Consider the following 20,495-nt stretch of genomic DNA (forward strand, 5'->3'; position numbering starts at 1 on the left):
TCGACTTGGAAGACACCTGCTACTGTTGATTTGGAATGTACATGCTATTGTCGACTATGAATCTAACTGCTACTGTCGACTTGGAAGATACATGCTACTGTCGATTAAGAAACTAACTCCTACTGTAATTGTTGGTGAGCAAAATTCGAAATTTCAAAAATTTCTCAAAACATATGCAATATGGTACTTAAATGAAAACTCATGACATAAAAAACAACTTTATATATTGGCTCACCTCCAAATTGTCGGTGGTTTGGCCGGAAAACTTAAATTTTCCGGAAAAAAAAACTAAAAAATGAGGAGAGAAAAATTTATTAGATCTAGGAGTGACATTTGATAGTTTTCACTAAAATAATTGTATTTTAGATATTTTACATTAATTAATTAATCAATTTTATTATATTTATTTTTTAAGTTTAGACTTATGTTCTAATTTATATAAAAAATTTATAAAATGAGTTTTTAATTAATTCAAATATGGTGTAGTAACACTAAATGATTTTCTATTGAAATAATTGGGTAAAAATTTAGAGTCTTTTACTCTAATTTTCGGACATCCCTAATTTCATTTTTTCTTCTTTTTCCTCAGCCGCTCTCCTCTCCTCAAAACCAACCTGATTCAGCCACCTCCGCCGCTTTAATCTTGCCGCTGTCACTCGACTCGGAGGTAATAATCGGTTACTCCTTTCCAGCGACATCCTCGACTCACCTCCACCTTAGTTGACTCAGAAGACGATGGAGAGTATAACGAAGAAGTTTGGGTATTCATTGATAGAGGTGAGGGTTCTGGTGTTTCTAGAGGAAGTTTGGATGTGGAAGCATCATTAGAATACGTTTGGCATCCAGAGATTGATAGGTGCTTGCTACCATGGGTGCATGCTAGTAGTGAAGGTATATGCATCTTTTAACTGGACCTTTGCTTGCTCCTGCATACACTTATCTTATTGTCAACATTTCCTATAGAGAGTACGAGGATAGAAACAAAATTTATGCTAGTAAAAGCAGAAAAAATCCTCTCTACTGATGATGCAGGATTTTCATTTGCTTACCAGATGCTATACTTAATGGATGCCGCACGATTTTACTCTTTAGGATTACATGCGCTTGAGAGTTGGCATTCAAGTTTGTCGAGCTACTGGGCAAGAGCTGGTATATTGTAGCTACACTTTGTTTTGATTCTTGGTGTTCTTCTTGTATATAGTGTTAGTGCAAGCAGTGGCAACTTAGCTTTATGCTTCTGTCTTTTGGTTTTAGATACAGTTTATGAGGGTGAATTGATCATGATTTATTTTGTGTAATGGTTGAAATATGTTATTTTGGTGTCAAGGTAGATGGACACTTCTAGAATTTCAAAAACAAGAAGCCGTGAACGTGAGAGACTTCGTGGTCATCCATGGTTGAAGGTATAACTTCATCTATTTAGTTAACATCTCAATCCAACTTATTCTGTATTGTATTTATTTGTGAACTGCAATAAAGACTAGTATATAGTATATCATAGTCATCTTGATTTAAATCACAACAGACCTTAGTCGTGTGAGTGATCAACTATTCTGATTTTATTTCATTGGTGATATATCACATGTGAAATGACACCAGTTCAACTGTCTTTGGGTTCTCATTTCTGGTTATGTGACATAATTATTCATACACATGCAGTACAGGGAGCATTGCTCAGTGGTACAAACACGGTCCTGGATTACGCACGGACTGGTTTAATTGCAGCAGTGTTCTTTTTTAAGGTGAGTATGGCTTATTTATGATATTATGCCCTCTGTTAATTGGAGAAAGAGGAAGGAAGAATAATATTAAAGCTTGCAAGTTGCTCTTTCTTCTATTGTCACATGTATTTTGATAGAAACAATAAAAGGGAAAAATGGAGCCTTCACTTAAATTTATAAAATGGCCTAGCTAGGGAGCAGTATGTTTTCCAGCTTTATTTCGTCATTGTTTCTAAATTTCTGTAGTCATATGTTGCATATTGGTTAAGGTAATTCATTACACCATACCAGAAAGCTTAGAAGAATACGTTCAGGTGGAATTCTTTTAAAGCAAATGCGTATTTGGAAAGTTGTTTCATCTGTGCCAAGTATTCACTAGTAATGAGAACTCTCAGGGAAAAGTTTTTTTCATTGATTAAAGAAACTGCATCTCGCAAGTTTGATATGAAAGGGGGTTGTTATTTTGTTCGATTTCAGTAATCTGATTTTAACTTAAAACATAAGATGTCCTTTGCTAGGCATTTACAAATTTATGTGTTGAGATGCTTGTTATTGTGTTTGGTTCCTCAGGTGATGCTCACAATTCTAACTCCAATTGGAGCTAGGTGATGTGCAGTATTTGCATTTACTTTCAGAGACCAATGTTACATGCATTCTGAATTTTCATAAGGTACGCAACTAGTATGTTTTGAGGTTTCCATGATGGTCTATTAGTTCTGTTATAATTATTAACATTACAAAGTTGACCTCTTGATGCAAACTTCTCCAATTTTGCTTGCTGCAAAGGATGTTCTTATTGCAGTAGTTTTAAAGAAGTGTAATTCTTTAGTAGCTTGAGTTTTACTAATAAGGCAGACTTTGTTGATTTTTCAGGTCTGAAATAAGGGAAGGACAATACATATTTGACATACCCACTATAGCAAATAGCATTGGAGTTGGGGCAACCGTCCTATCCAACCATTTACAGAACTTGAAGGTTTGTATACACTTTAAGAGGCTTACATGTAATATCTTGTATAGGTTGAAAACTCTCTCTCTCTCTCTCTCTCTCTCTCTCTCTCTCTCTCTCTCTCTCTCTCTCTCTCTCTCATCCTGTTTAATCATTATATAGTTAGCTTTTCTCACTTTCTTTGTGATAATGGATTTATGTGAAAGGAGAAGTAACATATGAATAAGTCAAGGACCAGGCTTTCTGTTATACAATAAAGGATGTCCTTGCAGATCTTTGTTCTCTATCAGCAAATCTTACAAATTTTTGTATGAGTATTAGTACTATTGGATTTTGATGCTAAGGTGTTCTAGTGAACATTTTTGTGCAGGTTTCAGGAAGTATGACTTACAATGGTCATGGCATGCACAAGTTTGTGCCTCAGAGGACTGCAGTATATATTGGTCAACATGATGTTCATATTGCAGAAATGACAGTAGCAGAGACCTAGGGTTGGGGCTCGTTATCTTTCGTTTATGGATCTGCATTTTTATATTTTACTTTTAATTTCCTGAGTTGGACCAAAACTTAAGTAATGTTGAATTTTGGCAGATATGCTAGCAGAGCTAAGTAGAAGAGAGAAAGATGCTAGTATCAAGCTAGATCCTGCCTTGGATATCTACATGAAGGTGAGAAAATAATCATATAAGATTGACATAATTTTGAAATTCCCTAACTTTACAAAATCTTTTTGAAACGATTAATCATGCAGTGTAATTTTCATCCTCATTTTGTCTACTGTAGGGAGTAGCATAAGAAAGCCAAAGGGCAACGTTTCTGACAAATTACATTCTTAAGGTAACATCTTATGATTTTTTCTGTAATATGAAGAGGAAATTTATTAGAACAACTCTTTAATATATGATTTGCAGGTTTTGGGATTGGAAGACTATGCAGATACCTTGGTAGGGGATCAATTGATAAGGGGTATCTCTGGAGGACAAAGGAAGCGAGTTACAACTGGTAATCGAAGTCTCAACTCTTACTGCTGCACTAATTTTTGTATGAATATTTGAAGTAGCAAAGGCTTGATAAGAGAAAATATATATAGGTGAAATGTTGGTTGGACCTGCGAAGGCACTATGCATGAATGAAATATCAACCGGTTTGGATAGTTCAACAACTTATCATATAGTGAATTCCATCAAGTAATATGTTCACAATCTCCAAGGGACTGCATTCATCTCATTACTGCCATTTGTAATATGTTTAATTGTAATATTTTTTAGTATTTTTTTCTTTTTGGTAAACCTGTAATCGAAATAATTAAAAATTTTGGCTGCGAAATTTGCTTGCCATTTTTTTATTTTTATAAAAATGCTTAGCGACGGCAATTTTACTGTCGCTGATGAAGTTTTTATTTTTTTTTTAATTTGATTAATAAAATTTAGCGACGGTAATTTGACCGTCGCCACCCATTCAAATATGACGGCAAGCTGTTGTCGCCAACTTTGCGAGGGTGGGGATGCGACGCCTTGTGTTGTCGCAAGCTCGTTTGGCGACAGTTCTTTGCCATTGCAAAAGGCTTTAGTGACTGGGGCAACGACAACGGTTACAGTTCTGCCTATTGTCACGGACCTAGCCATTCGGCTGCCACACTTGGTCCATGCGGCGCTCCATCCCTATAGAGCCAGTCTTATCCAACGGGGCAATGCACTGGTTTCGCCCTGCCTTGGGCTCATAAGGGGATCGGCTCCAGACGCCAACCAGTGTGTAGGGCGGCCAACTCCCTTCTTCGAGTTAAGTCCCCGACTAGCGACAAGCTCTCCGAATTGAACCGGGTCGGTATGCCTGAACCCCTTAGAAGGAGTAACCATATATCTCCCACACCTTCTAGCCTTGGAGCAATCCCACGTATGCATGAAGCACATTTAACCAGCGATGCCCACAGTAGACACTCCCGAAAACGGGACGTGACATCATGCTATGCACCTAGGCAGTGCTAAAATGTATAGAACCCTCAAGGAGTATTATTGGTGGCCTAATATGAAGAGAGAGATTGCAGCTTTTGTGGGTAGGTGCTTGATGTGTCAGCAAGTAAAAGTTGAGAGACAGAAACATGCAGGGTTGCTGCAACCTTTGCATGTACCAATGTGGAAATAGGATCACTTTACTATAGACTTTGTCTTCGGCTTACCCCGTACGCAAAATGGCCATGATGACATTTGGGTGATTGTGGATAGACTCACTAAATCTGCACATTTCCTACCAGTCAATAAGAACGGTAAGTTTGAGAAATTGGAAGAAGTTTATGTAAATGAGATTGTCAGACTCTATGGAGTGCCAGAGTCGATAGTGTCAGATCGGGACTCCCGCTTTGTATCAAGATTTTGGGGAGAATTACAAGTCTTTGGGAACTCAACTAAATTTCAGTACGGTTTTTCATTCTCAAACTGATGGGCAGTCTGTGTATTGCATTTCAGGGGGAGTTAGGACAATAAATTATCCTTGATGGAGTTTGCTTATAATTATAGCTACCATTCAAGTATTGGTATGGCACCCTACGAAGCCCTATATGGGAGACAATGTCGTACGCCTTTATGCTGGAATGAGGTAGGAGAAAGAGAGTTTGATGGACCAGATGTTATCTTTAGAACAAATGAGGATATCAAGGTGATTCGGGATAGGTTAAAGACAGCTCAAACCAGACAAAAGAGTCATGCTGATCATCATAGGAGGGACTTGGAGTTTCACGTTGGAGATCGAGTGTTCCTTAAATTATCTCCTTGGAAGGTTGTGGTTCGTTTTGGAAAACGTGGGAAGCTTAGTTCGAGTAGAGGTGGTAAATGGGGCCAAAAGCTCGAGCCTGGTCCGGACCCGGCACGTTAAAAATCGGTCCGGCACTGCCCGAGCCTGTTAGTAACCCGGCCAGCCCCGAGCCCGTTATTGTAATGGGCTGGGCTGGACCGATATATTTTGGCACATGGGCCCGGCACAGCCCGAGCCCGTTTTTAGTCCGGCACGATTAATTCATGGGCCGGCCGGTTAAACACATAATTTTATATTATTTAAACAATTATCATTATTAAACTTGAATATTATACTCTTAAATTAAAATCTATTGATTATTTCATTATTTTAACCATAATATTTCACAAATATTATCAAAATACTGAATAAAACGTCATTATTTTGAGATCCGTAACGTTTTAAAAATAAGATTATGAAATATGTTATAGTATTTTATTTATTTTACTACTCTAAATAGTTATATAAAACAAAAATTCAAAGTACATAATATTTTTTATTTTAATTGTGTCATATAATGCTAATGGGTCGGGCCGGCCCGCTTCTTGGCCCGACATGTGCTTGGACCGTGGGCCAGGCCGGGCATAATATTTAAGCAAATAACTCGGTTTTGGCCCGTTTGCCACCTCTAAGTCCGAGGTACATTGGTCTTTATGAAATCACGGAGCGGGTTGGTCCAGTGGCGTATCAGTTGAATCTACTTCTATAGTTGGCCAGAATTCATGATGTATTTCATGTATGTATGCTTCGTAAGTATGTTGCAGACCATTCTCATATTTTTCAAGCACAACCCATTAGTCTGAAGAAGGATTTAACCTATGTGGAGGAACCGGTCCAAATTCTAGATCGAAAAGAGCAAGTGTTGACGAACAAGACAATTCCACTGGTTAAAATTCTATGGAGAAGTCACAACCTTGAGGAGGTTACATGGGAACCAGAGAATCAATTTAGACAACAATACCCCCATTTGTTTCAATAACAGGTGTGTAAATTTTGAGGGCGAAATTTATATTAGGGGGGAGAATTGATACGACCCGAATCTTTTTATTACGTTATTTACGATTGTTAAGTTTATGAATGTATGTTATCGAAATCCGAAAATTTTGTATTTTGGCATTTGGGTTGTTATAACGGAGTTCGTCGAATAATGTCTGATTTGAAAAGTTACTATGTTCAATGAAAGAATGATATAAGAGGGGGGGGGGGTAATTTCTATTTTAGAGAAAGAGAAAACAAAACAAAAAAGGAGAATAGGAGCAGTCGAGCTCGAGCTCGAGCCCCTTGTTTTCGCCGGACTTCCAATTGCCGCCGCGCCGCCGTCCTGCCGAGTTAGGCTACCAAACTGGTTCCATCTTGAAGCTTGAACGATTATCTTCGTTCTTAGGTAAGTATCTCACCACTCTTGTCGTCGTTGGAAAGAAATCGATGGACATAGCCATCGGTATTGTTCATCGTCTTCATCACTGATTCTCCTTCCTCAAGCCACCATCGAGCGGGTTGTTGGTCACGTCTTGAAGCTCTTGTTCCCGGCAACAATTTCCCCCAAACCACTCGACCCAATTCGCTCTAGGTAAGGAGAAATCAAAAATCTAATTCTAAGATTTGTGAATAGTACTTGTGTTCGTTGTAAATTAGATTGTTTATGCCTAGATTTGGACTTTATTGTGAACTAGAAAGTTGTTAAAAATGTCATATGAATTGTGTTGATGAAATTTGGGCGTCATTGGAGGTGGTCGGAGCAGTGGCGCCGCCAGGGGTGGCTGCCGCTGTGCCAGGGAGGTTTTCGATGGTATTTTAAGTCGTTTAATTATTGAGGATGGTGTGAGAATTTTTATGGAATTTTTTGAAGAGCGTAGAGATGAATTTGGGTATAATTTTCCCCAAATTTAATTAAATTGGAGATGAGCCCTTGATCTTTAATCAAGGAACTCTTCATGTTATGATCCTATAATATTGTGGAAAGAGTGGAGGTTATTGGTGACGTGGGAAATTTTTTGGTGAAGTTGTAACGGTTTTAAGTGAGTGAAAACGATTACAGTAAAATCTGTATAAATTAATAAGCTCGGGATACAAATTTATTATTTTAGCCAGATATTAATATATTGATAAATTAATAATAATTTATTAATATATCGATAAATTAATAATTTATTAATTTATGAAGGTATAATAAATATTTTCTTTCACTTTTTCAAAGAAAAAAGTGTTACATCGTTCATGCACTACATTGTTTAATTTATCACAGATAACGTTATTTAAAATATTATGTTGTCCGATGTATTATATTATTTTTATTTAATAATAATTAAATCAACAAAATTCTTAAATGAAATCATCAAAAATGTAAAATTTATTATATAAATTATGTCATTATTAATTTATATATTCGATGGGGGTCTGTATGAATTTTCAAATTTCTATTATTTTACAAATTTAACGAATTATTAATTTAACACCTTATCCCTGAGTCAGGACCGGCAAAAAGTATTATTTCAGCGATGTTATTAATTGATCGGGTATTAATTTATCGAGATTATTATTTTCTTAAAATATTAATTTAACGATGTATTTTTATTATTATTTAATTTTCACTCCTTTGACCCCATACCACATTTATGGACCAATGGCAAACCTGCGAATTGGTAATCTGTTGCGTTCCCTCCAGTTTGACCTTTGATTTGGCCAACTGCATCGACTGAAAATTATTCAACTCACAGCTCCTAATTTCTTACACGGAAATACACAACAGGATGGTAAGATACTGACAATATAGTTTATAGTAGTTGAGGAGGACCCGATTTGGGTGGCGTTGAAATAATTTGTTCATATATATAGAAGTTAGACATTGGAGAATTGTTTCTGCTGTTCAAAAAATAGATGACCATATTACGCAATGAAAACCGCAGGGAGAAAAGTTCAACAGTTATTGTTTAGGAACAAGCATAAACATATAAATTAATTAAAGAATGATGAGTAAGATAGGTTAATCGTATATATTCAACAACCAGAAACAAAGACTTAAGGTTGTTCCTTAAACGAATTTGAGGTTTTGAATTAAGTCAATTAACTAAGCCTAGCTACTTTGCTATCCACGTTTAAAAGACAAAAGACGTGATACTACTGTAACGTACTGGTGTGCCCTAACTAGGGGTGGGCATAAAAAACGAAAATCCCGATCTTGTTCCGATCCCGTCTTGAAATTCGTAGGGACGGGATAGAGGTCTAAAAACGTTCGTCATGTCCCGATCCCGTCCCATTTCATAATAGTTGGATGGGACGTGGGACGAATAATTTATATCCCGTTTCGTTCCGTCCCGTCCCACCTTTAATGAAAACTTAAAAATTCTTATATATTTATATCAAAATGAAACTAATTTATGTTCTTAATAACTCCAAAATTACATCAACTTAAATAATAATGGTAAATTATAATATTTTGAACATAATATATATTTTTTTTGTTAAAATTTCATTATTAAATGTTATTTTGTTAATGAAAAAGTAAAAATATAGGTTTTTATTTAACTTCATAGGAATGTGGGATTTGTCCCGTCCCAACCGGGATTAATCCCGAGTGTGATGCATTCTTAAAAACCCTCGTCCCGTCTCAATCCCGTCCCGATTCAAAAGAGTGGGACAGAACGTGGGATGAGCCCGTCCCGTGCCCACCCCTAGCCCTAACTCTTGCACCACCCAGGTAATTTTCTCTGTTAATGAATGATCGAGGGTATATAATACTTGAATACGCACACTTACAGCACACAAAGTTTACAACACTCGACTTCGTCACGTACTTCTTAACTGCAACAACACCAAGCCTTTGGAAAGAGCAGGAAAATAGAAAATAAAAGAGAAATGTAGGTATCAGTAGTTTTGAAGATGCCACATCAGATATTGTATATATGCATGTTATAGTGTACGTGCATCAACATGAGGCAATTGGAAGATGGTAAACGATCACGTGTCAAGAGCCAGTTTTGAAAATCCGGCCACCAACTCAGGTGAACAACCGTGGACGATCACACGTACAGTAGACTGAGCTGCATTTCCGCATCAACATTCAAGACAGTACAATTTACATTACTTGCAGCTAGATCGACAATCATGCATGGCCACCCCTGCCACCTGGTTGCCACCTTGTTCTCGCCTCACTCTATTCCTCTGCTGACAATAGACACCTGCCCTGGTATAAAAATGAGGTGTAAGTATTTGAAATACCAATAGCATGCAAAGAGAAAAATGGCATGATATTTCTTACACGTCATTTGTACATTTGTCCTCCTCTACCCTCCTCCTCTCTCCTATAAATACCAACGGCCTCTACTCGCTTCATCATCACCCATAGCTAGCTCCCTCTCTAGTATCTAACACTGATCATTACTATGGCCAAGCATTTAGCTCTCGCATTTTGTCTTTGCTTGCTCGTTCTCTTCCACGGCTGCTTAGCCAGTCGTCAACAATGTCAGTCCCGCCAGAAAAATAATGAGTGCATGCTGAACCAGATCCAAGCCCGCGAGCCTGACAATCGTATTGAGACTGAAGCGGGTCGGATCGAGTCATGGGATCACAACATGGACGACTTCCAGTGCGCCGGTGTCGCTGTTCAAAGAATCACCATTGAGCGTAATGGCCTTCACTTGCCTTCTTACACCAACACTCCTAGGCTTGTTTACGTGGTACAAGGTATATATATATATATATATTGCAAAACCCCTTTATATACTATTCCATATTTCCATTGCACGCAGTGATGTTTAAGTATATGTGTTTAACTCTGTGATTTTGGACACTTTAATGTAGGTAGGGGTCATCTAGGGATGGTATTCCCTGGCTGTCCAGAGACATTTGAGGAGTCTGAGCAATCTTATGAAGAACAACAGCAACAACGATTCCAAGGCCAACAAGGCCGCCGTTACCAGGGACGCCGACAAGGACAATTCGGAGAACAAGGCCAACAACCATTTGAACAGCTAGACCGACACCAGAGGGTGCGACGCATCAAGGAGGGTGATGTTATCGCAATCCCCGCCGGAGTCACAACATGGTCTCACAATGATGGTGATCAATCTCTTGTTTTTGTTACTCTTTTGGACATCAGCAATAACCACAACCAGCTTGACCAAAACCCAAGGGTACACTTCTTTACCGATATGTTGAACTCTATATCTGCATGCATGATGTTAATTAAGTTGTTATAGGGCAACTCACTCAATTGTTGCTTATTAATATCTATTTATAGCGATTCTATCTTGCTGGTACCCCACAAGATGAATTCAATTACCAACTACAAGGCCAAAGCCAATGGAGACGCCAAGGACAACAAGGAAGGAGCAGCAGGCAACAACAACAGCAGCAACTGCAGCAAAACACCAACAACAACGTCTTTGCCGGCTTCGAGACTCAGCTTCTCGCCGATGCTCTCAACATCGACGTTCAGACAGTTCAGCAGCTCCAGGGACAGAACGTCAACAGGCCACAAATTGTTAGGGTTGAGGGACAATTCGACTTTGTCGAGCCACCACAATCACGAAGCGAGGAAAGACAAATGCAAGGACAACAGGGACAGAATGGTTTTGAGGAGGTACTCTGCCACATGAAGATCAAGCAAAACATCGGCAAGCCTTCCATGGCCGACGTCTTCAGCCCGCAGGCTGGTCGCATCAGCACTCTCAACAGCTTCAGCATGCCCATTCTCAGGTTCCTTGGCCTCAGCGCCGAGAGAGGCTTCTTATACAACAATGCCATCCACAGCCCCCACTGGAACTTGAATGCTCATGAGATCATCTACGTCATCAGAGGTAGCGCTAGGGTTCAGGTTGTCAACGACAACGGCCAGACCATCTTGGACGACCAGGTCCGCCAGGGACAGCTCTTCATTGTACCACAAAACCACGCCGTGCTGCAAAAGGCCATGCACGACGGGTACGAGTACATTGCCTTCAAGACCGATGACAATGCCATGATCAACACTCTGGCCGGCAGGACCTCAGTTCTGCGGGCACTTCCCGACGTGGTCCTCGCCAACGCGTACCAGATGGATCGTCAGCAAGCAAGGAACCTCAAGTACAACAGGCAGGAGACTCTTGCTTTGAGCTCATCAAGGTCCTCCCAATCCCAGAGGTACTAGTGGGAGTAAAGATGCGTCACAAAAATGTGTATCGGCATGTAGTGATTATGTGGTACTTGCTAGATAAGAGGTAGAGAATCAATAATAAAAGCAGCCTTCTATATATGGGTCTTGTGTACCACGAGAGATCTAATGCACTAAGTTAATAAATAGCTACTGTACTTGTAATCTTACTCTTTTCTAATGTAATCTCTTTCTATTTCAAAAAAAAAAAAAAGGATCTATCTCTAGAGATATCAACACTGTTTTAATTAACTCCTTTCTTCCCTCCGTAACATGAGAAATATATGAATTAGCATGAGAGAGATAAATGAATTAGAATTAGTCAGATACATACAAGTAAACATTCTTGAAAGACCTTGGGTTGGCCACTGTTTCCTCTCCCTAGTCGAACTAAGAACACACTTTTTCTTGAAAGGCCTTCGGTTGGCCACAATTTTTCCTTACCTTAGTCGGACTAAGAAGATAAATTTCTAGTGCTAAGAGAAACCAAAGTTCCACTGTGGCATAGTTCAACTCTCAGAGGGCTCCTCTATGATAGTTTGTCTTCAAGTTCGATATTTTGCATTACTAGCGTAGCAGTTTGACATGCACATTATCTACACTAGCTAGGAGAAGATAAAAAAGAAAATCACATTTCCTTATCCACTTCCAAGATATTTTTACCCCAAATGGCCAAATAGATCAAACAAAAATCAAAACCCCAAGGCTAAACATCACCCGCAACTCACAAGCATCCATAGATCAAGTGATGCCGACCAAATCAAAACAAATCCATCACACAAATTCTAGTAGTACAAGAAAAGAAAGAAAAGCCCAAAATAAAATCAAACACCTCCATGAAAATCCAAACCCCCACGAACATTTTACTTGCACACCACAAAACCCTTGGACGTGTACGATTCCACCACCACTTGGCCTCTCTCCGACTTTTATATCTCCCCCTCAAAACAAAAACCAGACCCCTTCGTCAATCTTCGCTCTCTTTTTTCTTTATCTCTTCTTCCCCTTTCTCCTCTACTTGATAAGCCAGCTCAGTTTCTCAAACGCCCACATTCTCAAATGGGCGGTCCGATCGTCTTGACCCAGATAGCTCAGGGCCTCGGCGTCCTTGCCGGAGCCGCCATCGTCAAATCCCTGATGGACAAACCCATGGCCGGCCCCTTTCCCCGCTGCCCCAGTTGCAACGGAACGGGTCGGGTCACCTGCCTCTGCTCGCGGTGGTCGGACGGTGACGTCGGCTGCCGGACTTGTTCCGGGTCGGGTCGGACTTTCTGCAGTAGCTGTGGCGGGTCGGGTACGGGTCGGCCTTTGCCGGTTCAGCTCTCCGTGAGGCGTCAAAACAACCCGCCCGGTTCGGTCTGAGTTTGTTTTTAGTCTTCTCTCTCTTTTGGCCCCTCTTTGATTTTTTTTCGGAAAGAAAAAGAGTTGAAATTGAATCATGTAATATAGTTAAAGGGTGATGATACTTTTGAGGGAAGAAATGAGAGGGTTTGGAGAAGTAAGTTCATTTTTATTAGGCTGTAATGTAATGACATCACTTTTGCTTGTATATTGAATATATTCATAGCTAAAATTTGTGTATGCTTTTTCACAATTCTGGGTACTTTGATTGGATTTCATGTTGTAGTGAGTTGAAAGCTTATTTCTTTGTGTAACTAGTGTGTTGCTTGAAGCAAAGTTCTTGGTTGTTGATTAATTAGTAATAGCCAAGAGAAAGTTGAAATCTTACTATATGATTCATGACTTTACTTGATAATAATGCATGAACTTAATGTTTGATGTTGAAGGTTAATTGTTTTTTGTTCATACCAGTGTCTCTTTCTCAAGTTCTGAAATTTCCAGGGCCTTGCTCTCAGTCTTGACTCTTGACAATAAGCATAAATAGTTGTATTGCCTTTCTTTCTTTTTTTTCTTTTTTTTTTCATTTTCTTGCTTTCTAATCAATAATGATTTGGCTTACATTAGCATAGGCATTAAAAACTTGTGCACTTAGAAAAGATAAAGGTAACCTTTTGAATCATTTGTTGTTGCATCCAACTTGCAGAAATGGTGAGGTAGGTCTTGAATACCAATGTGTCTTCATCCTCCATATCTCAGAATCTCATATAATATGTAACTGCCCACATCTGACTAATCTGCGACTTGCCTCTTCCTGAATATACTATTTTGAGGCTTTAGCCCTGTCAAAGTAGCTGGGATTCAAAGGAAATGAAAAGCTAGTTTATTAGTTCTAGGTTTGCTATATAGCAGCGGCAAGAGTTCATTATATTCCAAATGAGGATTTGAAAGCTCAAATCAGGTGAAAGTACTCTTTAAACCTTAATCTGTGACATGGGTTTTGAAGTTTTGAGTTCTTGATGTAGATGTTGTCGATATGATGAAATCAATTGTACATTGATGTTGATCATTGAATATTTCAATCACTGGAGTGTTGCTTGCTTAATAAACAGTGTACGTTAACAACTGATTCAATACATATATATGGAGTTAAAGTCCAAACATATATTTGTACATCAGAAGATGGTTCTATCAAATCACATAACAAGTTTACAGGTCTTAGTCCTACAAATTTCCCTTTGGTTTCATGCATAACCGTAAGCCTCAGTCCTCAAGATTAATGATATGTGATCCCCATAGTTGCCCCTTCTTCCAAACTTGGATCCAATCGGAATTCACCAACAACTTTGCTCTCACTTATTGAACCTTATTGAAAGCCTGCGGGAATCCACAACGATTGATTGTTAGCCTAAGCAACTATATAAAAGTATGTGGTATAATGCATCAATCTCATCCATCTTAAAATCTCTCAAAGTTTACTTGAGATTACTTACAGAGAAAATAGTGGCGTGGCCAGGATCAGCAAGGTGAGCAAAGAGGTTGTCAATGGGGCCGGTACCGGTGTAAATGTGTTGAAACCAAGCACCCATGACAGCCAACATAGCCAGTCTCCCATTCTTGATCTCCTTTGTCCTCAACTCCTTGATCTTCTCAGGTGAGCCACTTCCCCATCCAAGAGGGTCGAACCAGAGGCCACCCGGGTAACCAACGTCTGTGCCGGTGAGCTTGTTGTTGGGGAAAATGGGGTCGGTGTTAACAGACCCAGGCTTGAGGATGTCTGCCCACCTCCTTCCCTCAGCCCAGCCAATGAAAATTAGCTCGACAATGAATAGGGTGGTTGTGTCAGTGAAGTACTCTTGTTCTCCTGCTGTGTACCATGAAGGAGTGTTGAGGATGCCAATCTTTGTCAAGAACTCCGGGATGAAGATGCCGGCAGCACCCAACATCGCCCACCGGCAGTGTACGAGCTCAGCCTGAGCGTTCCACTTTAGGCTGTCAGGGTCAGATGCTGCATGATCAATTAACACAAGCAAGCATTAGCTACAATTTTCATGAGCGTCCATATTTAGTTCAATTATTTGAAATTCTGTTCCTACAGAGACGTAAATTAAGTTTTACTTACAAAGACCAAGAGGATCAAAGCCAAAGTCTCCTGGAAGGCTGCAATATATAGTAAAAAAAAAAAACACAATCAGAAACTAGGGTTAATTAAACTAACACTGTTGCACAACTGTGAATCTACATCAACCAAACCCTTCAACAAAAGTTCACTTAATTCATCAAAAATTCATATAAAATGTAAATTACGAACCTTCCATCGAGCCATGGAGGTGGGGTGCTGCCTGGGAACCATAGAGGTCTGTCAGGGTCAGCTGCAGCAGCACATACTCTGAAGGATGTTGATGACGATCCACTCGGTGCTGCCACGTTTCTCACTCTCAACTTCCTCCCGCCAAAAAACGAAGCCTTTGTTGCTGCCAAAGCAGACCCAGCTTTCTGCAAGCTGCAATATGATCAAATATATTAATTCCATCTCTTAATCAACTCTTTCGTTTCATATATTAAACACAGTCAGTTCATATTTTATCAAATGGATAGCTTACCTGGGAGAAGAAACAGCTGCAATGGCAGAGGAAGCCCAAGCAGAAGCCATTTTTGACTGATAATTTAACCAAGGAAAATTTTTCGTTAAACTATTTGTGCTCTAAAGCAGGGTAGGGTTTGTTGGTGAAGTATGAAAATGAAATTGTCTTAATGTATGAAGGGTTTGCTTATCTCAAAGGATAGGAGAGAGGTGTCCGGTTGGTTTTTGGGGTGCCATGTGGCATATAGAATCTCACACTAGGCCCCCTTCACCATCTACATCTCCAGTTCTTGAGCTTACCTGGAATAATCACAAGTTTGTGGTTCAGGTTTCTGGTATAAGTGAAAGATCATAAAAATCTCAAATTTGTGGTGCAGATTTTATTTAACAATTTTACTGGGGCTAAGTGTGCGTTTTGAGTCTACGGGCTAAAGCCCAAGCGTATAAGCACCCGAAATCCAAAAGAATCTGAGGAAACAAACATCGATCATCGTTTTCAGGATAGGAAATCCTCCAAATGCTACATCTTTATCTTTATATAGATAAATCACAGATACAAGCTGTAACGAACTTTCAACTCTAGTGGTAAGAACTAAGGACATAACTTCATGGCGGCCCTCTTTTTTTCTTGATAACACATATACATAAAACTTTTGAATCTAAACTAACGAACAATGTGTTGTGTAAAACAATGCATGTAAAGTAAAACAGACGTGTGAAACACCATGATCATCGATCTCCTGATTTACAATGGTTCTAAAGGGCTGCTTGAGAAGCAAACGATTTTCGATATCATTGCTCTGAAGCCACTTGTATACCTTACTGTGAGCATAATAAGATCGATTTATCAGAACATGAATCATAAAGTTAAGATGAACTCATGTTTCTTTTTACTATCCCTTGAATTTGAAACATTAACTCTTATATATATTATTCCAACACTTCATGCCCGGCCGGCCGGCCACCCTCTCTGTCTGTCTTCATTTTTTTGTATTCAGGACAGTCATGAAGCTTAGTTGCTCCGCTTAACCAATATTGTACTAGATTTGTAGCTAGGAGAAGGTTTCGTCCATTCTGCCGGACTGCCGGTAATGAACTAATGATCGTATGCTGTATGCACATGATCCTAAAGACTAAGGTTGGATGAATAAATGTATATTATGAATCCCCGACAAGTCCAACGATCAAGAGTTTGAGTTAAATAACAATTTGACGCGATCTTGTTCAACATAGTCACATATTAAGTAGTGTTAGATTTATGGCGGGTTACTTGAATATTCTATAAATAAAATCAAGTCTCATGTAGGAATGTAAGGTTAATTAATAAACACATGTTTAGGTACGTTAAATAAGCAAATTTGGGTAGCTAGCTAGCGTGGTGAACGCTCATTCTAGCTCGCAGTTAAGTTAATTTCTTGCAACACAAACAAACTGATCGATTACAATTCACGAGAGGGAGTAAAAAAAATCCACTGGCGAATGCGTTAAGCAACATCCTCTGAAGTGTATCCCTTCTAACTCTCTGCTTTAGTCAGTCCCCGATAGCCTGCTAGTCCTTATACAATCTGCATATGCCTTTGTAAGTGTTGTAAGTTATAACAGATCTTTCTTTCTGACACTTTTATGTTGGCCCGTTGGGTGGATTGAGTAACTTAATCCTTACTTTATATCCCAATATACAGGGATCATTGAGTAAGTATTTCTATGTCAAACCTTCGAAATGTTATCCCCTTATGAAAAACCAGCCGACAAGGAGATCTAGTTTGGTGGAAGATTACGGATCTTTTCAAGGAAACAACTGGTGGTTCATTATAGCTGCGCATAATTGTTTGAGGTCTAACAACACCATCAAACCATTCTTGAATTGTTAAATCTATTAGGCCAGTATACTAATCATATCTGCTAATACAGGAATTGATATTTCGAGCAACGAACAAGTACATAACTTCTTAATTGTTTGTTGTAATCATTATATCATATACGATATCTTTATAAAAGAACTTGGAACTTAAATTCCCTGTCCGATGTACTAATTACAATGATGTTCAGATGTTCATCTGCTCAATCACCCCTAAATGTAAATCTAATGGTTGAAAACAAAATAATTCTTTCAACAATTAGGTTTACCTGTCAAACAGCGACAAGCGTGGCCCGTGGACCAACTGTACCGATATTGTCCCACCTTAGCCACCTCACAGGTGTTGGGTTTTAATCATAAAAGGCCTCGGTACAATTGGTTATTATCCACCCACTTATAAGCTTTATTTTCTTTGTCACTTCTTAGATGTGGGATCTCTCCTCTCCAACACGCCCCCTCACGTGTAACCTAATTTTTAGGTCTGCACGTGACAGATTAACATCCCACATACTGGGATGAAAGAAACTAAGGTCCAGTAACCAACGACACTTAGTGGCCATCCAATCGGAAATCCTCCGATGGCATGACAAAGTGGCACCCAACTCGGGTCCACGAAAGATCGGAGGCGCGACTGGAGAGGGACCCGCTCTGATACCATGTTAAACAGCGACAAGCATGGCCCGTGGACCAACTGTACCGATATTGTCCCAACTTAGCCACCTCACATGTATTGGGTTTTAATCATAAAAGACCTCGGTACAATTGGTTATTATCCACCCACTTATAAGCTTTATTTTCTTTGTCACTTCTTAGATGTGAGATCTCTCCTCTCCAACATGGCGCAGTTGAGCGGTGAGCAGCTGCGACTGAGACGACTTCGGATCGGGTTTGCCCGGCGTCGGAGGAGCAGGGCGACTCGTGAGGGAGCCGGACGGGAAGAGGCTGGTCGGAGCGTCGGAGGGCGCAGGGAAAGGAGCCGGAAAAAACGGTGAGGCAGCGGGTGAGCTCGAAGGCAGTAACCGGCCGGAAAAACGGGAAAAATCCGAGAAAAAACAGAGCTCAAAAGGCTCTAATACCAACTTGAATTAAACGGATTATTTGCTTTAATACATTCATACACAGATTCAACAATTATATAGTCTAATCTAGGTTGCTTTACTCCGTGAATCATGGCCCGTGTTTTGCGCCGGATTCACGCCGACATTACCTAGCTTGAAGAGTTGATCATGAGTTTCTTGGTTAAACAATAATGACCATGTGAGCTTAGAGAAAGCAAATTCGTAAACCTTAAATAATCTCATATCAGTCATATGAGAAGTATGATACAAAATTATAACGATCGATACGACGGGAAAAGTAGTATTATCCTAGGTACTATGCCCCATAATAGTTTCATGACTAATGCGCAGGAAAGAATTTCATTGTTCATCTAGTTAATAACTAGTTCTTGCGTATATAGTCAAATATAGTTGAGTCATTTCATTACAGCAAGAGAGTATACTGTGTACCAATGAGCCAATAGTCGAAGGGTGTGTTTGGTACAGCTGGGCTTATAAAAAAAGTCGACTTATGCTGATTTCTGAAAATAAGTGGCTGATAAATAAAGTTGTAGACTGTTTGGTAAACTGGCTTATATAAGTAGCCGTTAGTGACAGAAGTAATGGCAAAGCGTTTGGTAAACTCAAACTAGCTTATGCTTTTAATTTGTCAAATGACCAATTTAGACATGTAAGATAATTTTTAGTTAATTTTAGTTTAAAACAATGCGTAAAAATATATGGCATATTAATATTGGATAATTTTAAAATTATCTTAAACCAATATATTCTGATATTGATAATTTGGTTTTGATTAGGATCATGTCAATACATAAATACTCAATCACGTGCATTCATTAAACTTTGAGCAATCTTGTCTCTTAATATATCAATTTCTTGTGCGCCATGATGATTTTGTTCATCATCATCATCTTCTTATTCCTCCTCATCTCCACCACCTTCCCTTTCTTCTCCTCGGACAAAATGTCTATCACGATGTGCATATCTTCGGATATAATTATGAAGTGTCATAGTAGCGATGACAATCTTCACTTGTTTCTTGAATGAATATCCTTGCATGTCTTTTAAAATCTTCCATTTTTTTTCAAACTCCAAATGAGTGTTCTATAACTCCTCTAAGTGAAGAGTGTGCTTGGTTAAATAGTTCTCTTTTATTTCTTGGTTCTCGGCCACGATATTGTTGGAAGTGTTGTGGTGACCCTTTATAAGGTCACAAATACCCTGACAGAGTGGGATATCCTGAATCCACAACATAATATTTTCCTACAAAATTATCATGTAATAAAATTTGTGAAAATGTCATTTGAAGCATGAATTCAAATGAAATTTTTGACTAAAATTAAATATATTACCTGGTGGAGGATGAGGAAAGTTCATATTAGGATTTCGAAGAACAGATTGTAATACTCTTGTATCATGAGCTGACCCTTCCCAACCCGCACATACAAAGATAAATTGCATATCAAAATTGCATACCGCCATAACATTTTGTGATGGAAATCCTTTCCTATTAATGTATGGAGTTTTTTCGCTGAGACACTGTCAAATTTGACATCCTCCCTATCTCTGTCTTTTGCGTTTCACTTGCTCCTTCACTGAAAATTTCACCCATCTCGCATCCTCACTTTCTCGCCCAAAAATTTCCTGAAACAAGAACTCATCCACCTCCAATCTGTTTTTCAAGTTTAATACCCCCAGTAGAAGTCTACTACCTCTAGTAAACTTTAGTAAAAAAATTACTAACCCCAGTAAACTTTATTTTTTTGCATCTAAGTTGATTTTTCTCCGTTTTAAGGTGTGTTATGGCCTTTAGAAATACTGTTTTTCAAGTTTAATACCCCCAGTAAAAGTTTACTACCTCTAGTAAACTTTAGTAAATTTTTACTACCCCCAGTAAATTTTTTTTTTGCATCTAAGTTGATTTTTCTCCGTTTTAAGGTGTGTTATGGCCTTTAGAAATACTGTTTTTCAAGTTTAATACCCCCAGTAGAAGTTTACTACCTCTAGTAAACTTTAGTAAATTTTTACTACCCCTAGTAAACTTTATTTTTTTTGCATCTAAGTTGATTT

At 38.9% G+C, this 20,495-nt stretch overlaps 3 protein-coding genes, 1 long non-coding RNA gene and 1 pseudogene across 4 annotated transcripts; 4 read left to right on the forward strand and 1 right to left on the reverse strand.

Annotated features, from left to right (window-relative positions):
* Window positions 1–674: 674 nt before the first annotated feature.
* Window positions 675–1,867, forward strand: LOC126792356 (peroxisome biogenesis protein 12-like; annotated as a pseudogene).
* A 421-nt stretch (window positions 1,868–2,288) lies between these two features.
* LOC126791445 (uncharacterized) lies at window positions 2,289–4,053 on the forward strand. The gene is made up of 7 exons (XR_007671819.1): window positions 2,289–2,391; window positions 2,595–2,697; window positions 3,041–3,161; window positions 3,262–3,338; window positions 3,454–3,507; window positions 3,582–3,672; window positions 3,761–4,053. It is a non-coding gene; the product is annotated as an uncharacterized LOC126791445 (long non-coding RNA).
* Window positions 4,054–9,839: 5,786 nt separating this feature from the next.
* LOC126791855 (prunin 1 Pru du 6.0101-like) lies at window positions 9,840–11,584 on the forward strand. Its single transcript, XM_050518349.1, has 3 exons — window positions 9,840–10,140; window positions 10,258–10,589; window positions 10,697–11,584. The coding sequence occupies exons 1-3, from the start codon at window positions 9,840–9,842 to the stop codon at window positions 11,582–11,584; spliced, it is 1,521 nt and encodes a 506-aa protein (XP_050374306.1).
* Window positions 11,585–12,481: 897 nt separating this feature from the next.
* LOC126791616 (uncharacterized) lies at window positions 12,482–12,961 on the forward strand. The gene has a single exon (XM_050518093.1). It carries the CDS (start codon window positions 12,647–12,649, stop codon window positions 12,947–12,949), a length of 303 nt encoding a protein of 100 aa, XP_050374050.1. The 5' UTR covers window positions 12,482–12,646; the 3' UTR covers window positions 12,950–12,961.
* Window positions 12,962–13,965: 1,004 nt separating this feature from the next.
* LOC126790979 (chlorophyll a-b binding protein, chloroplastic) lies at window positions 13,966–15,685 on the reverse strand. Its single transcript, XM_050517368.1, has 5 exons — window positions 15,529–15,685; window positions 15,237–15,428; window positions 15,048–15,085; window positions 14,419–14,933; window positions 13,966–14,302 (listed from the first exon to the last, which is right to left on the reverse strand). Exons 1-5 carry the CDS (start codon window positions 15,576–15,578, stop codon window positions 14,282–14,284), a joined length of 816 nt encoding a protein of 271 aa, XP_050373325.1. The 5' UTR covers window positions 15,579–15,685; the 3' UTR covers window positions 13,966–14,281.
* Window positions 15,686–20,495: the final 4,810 nt, after the last annotated feature.

This window comes from Argentina anserina, chromosome 4, assembly GCF_933775445.1.
Source record: "Argentina anserina chromosome 4, drPotAnse1.1, whole genome shotgun sequence".
Taxonomy (NCBI): Eukaryota; Viridiplantae; Streptophyta; class Magnoliopsida; order Rosales; family Rosaceae; genus Argentina; species Argentina anserina.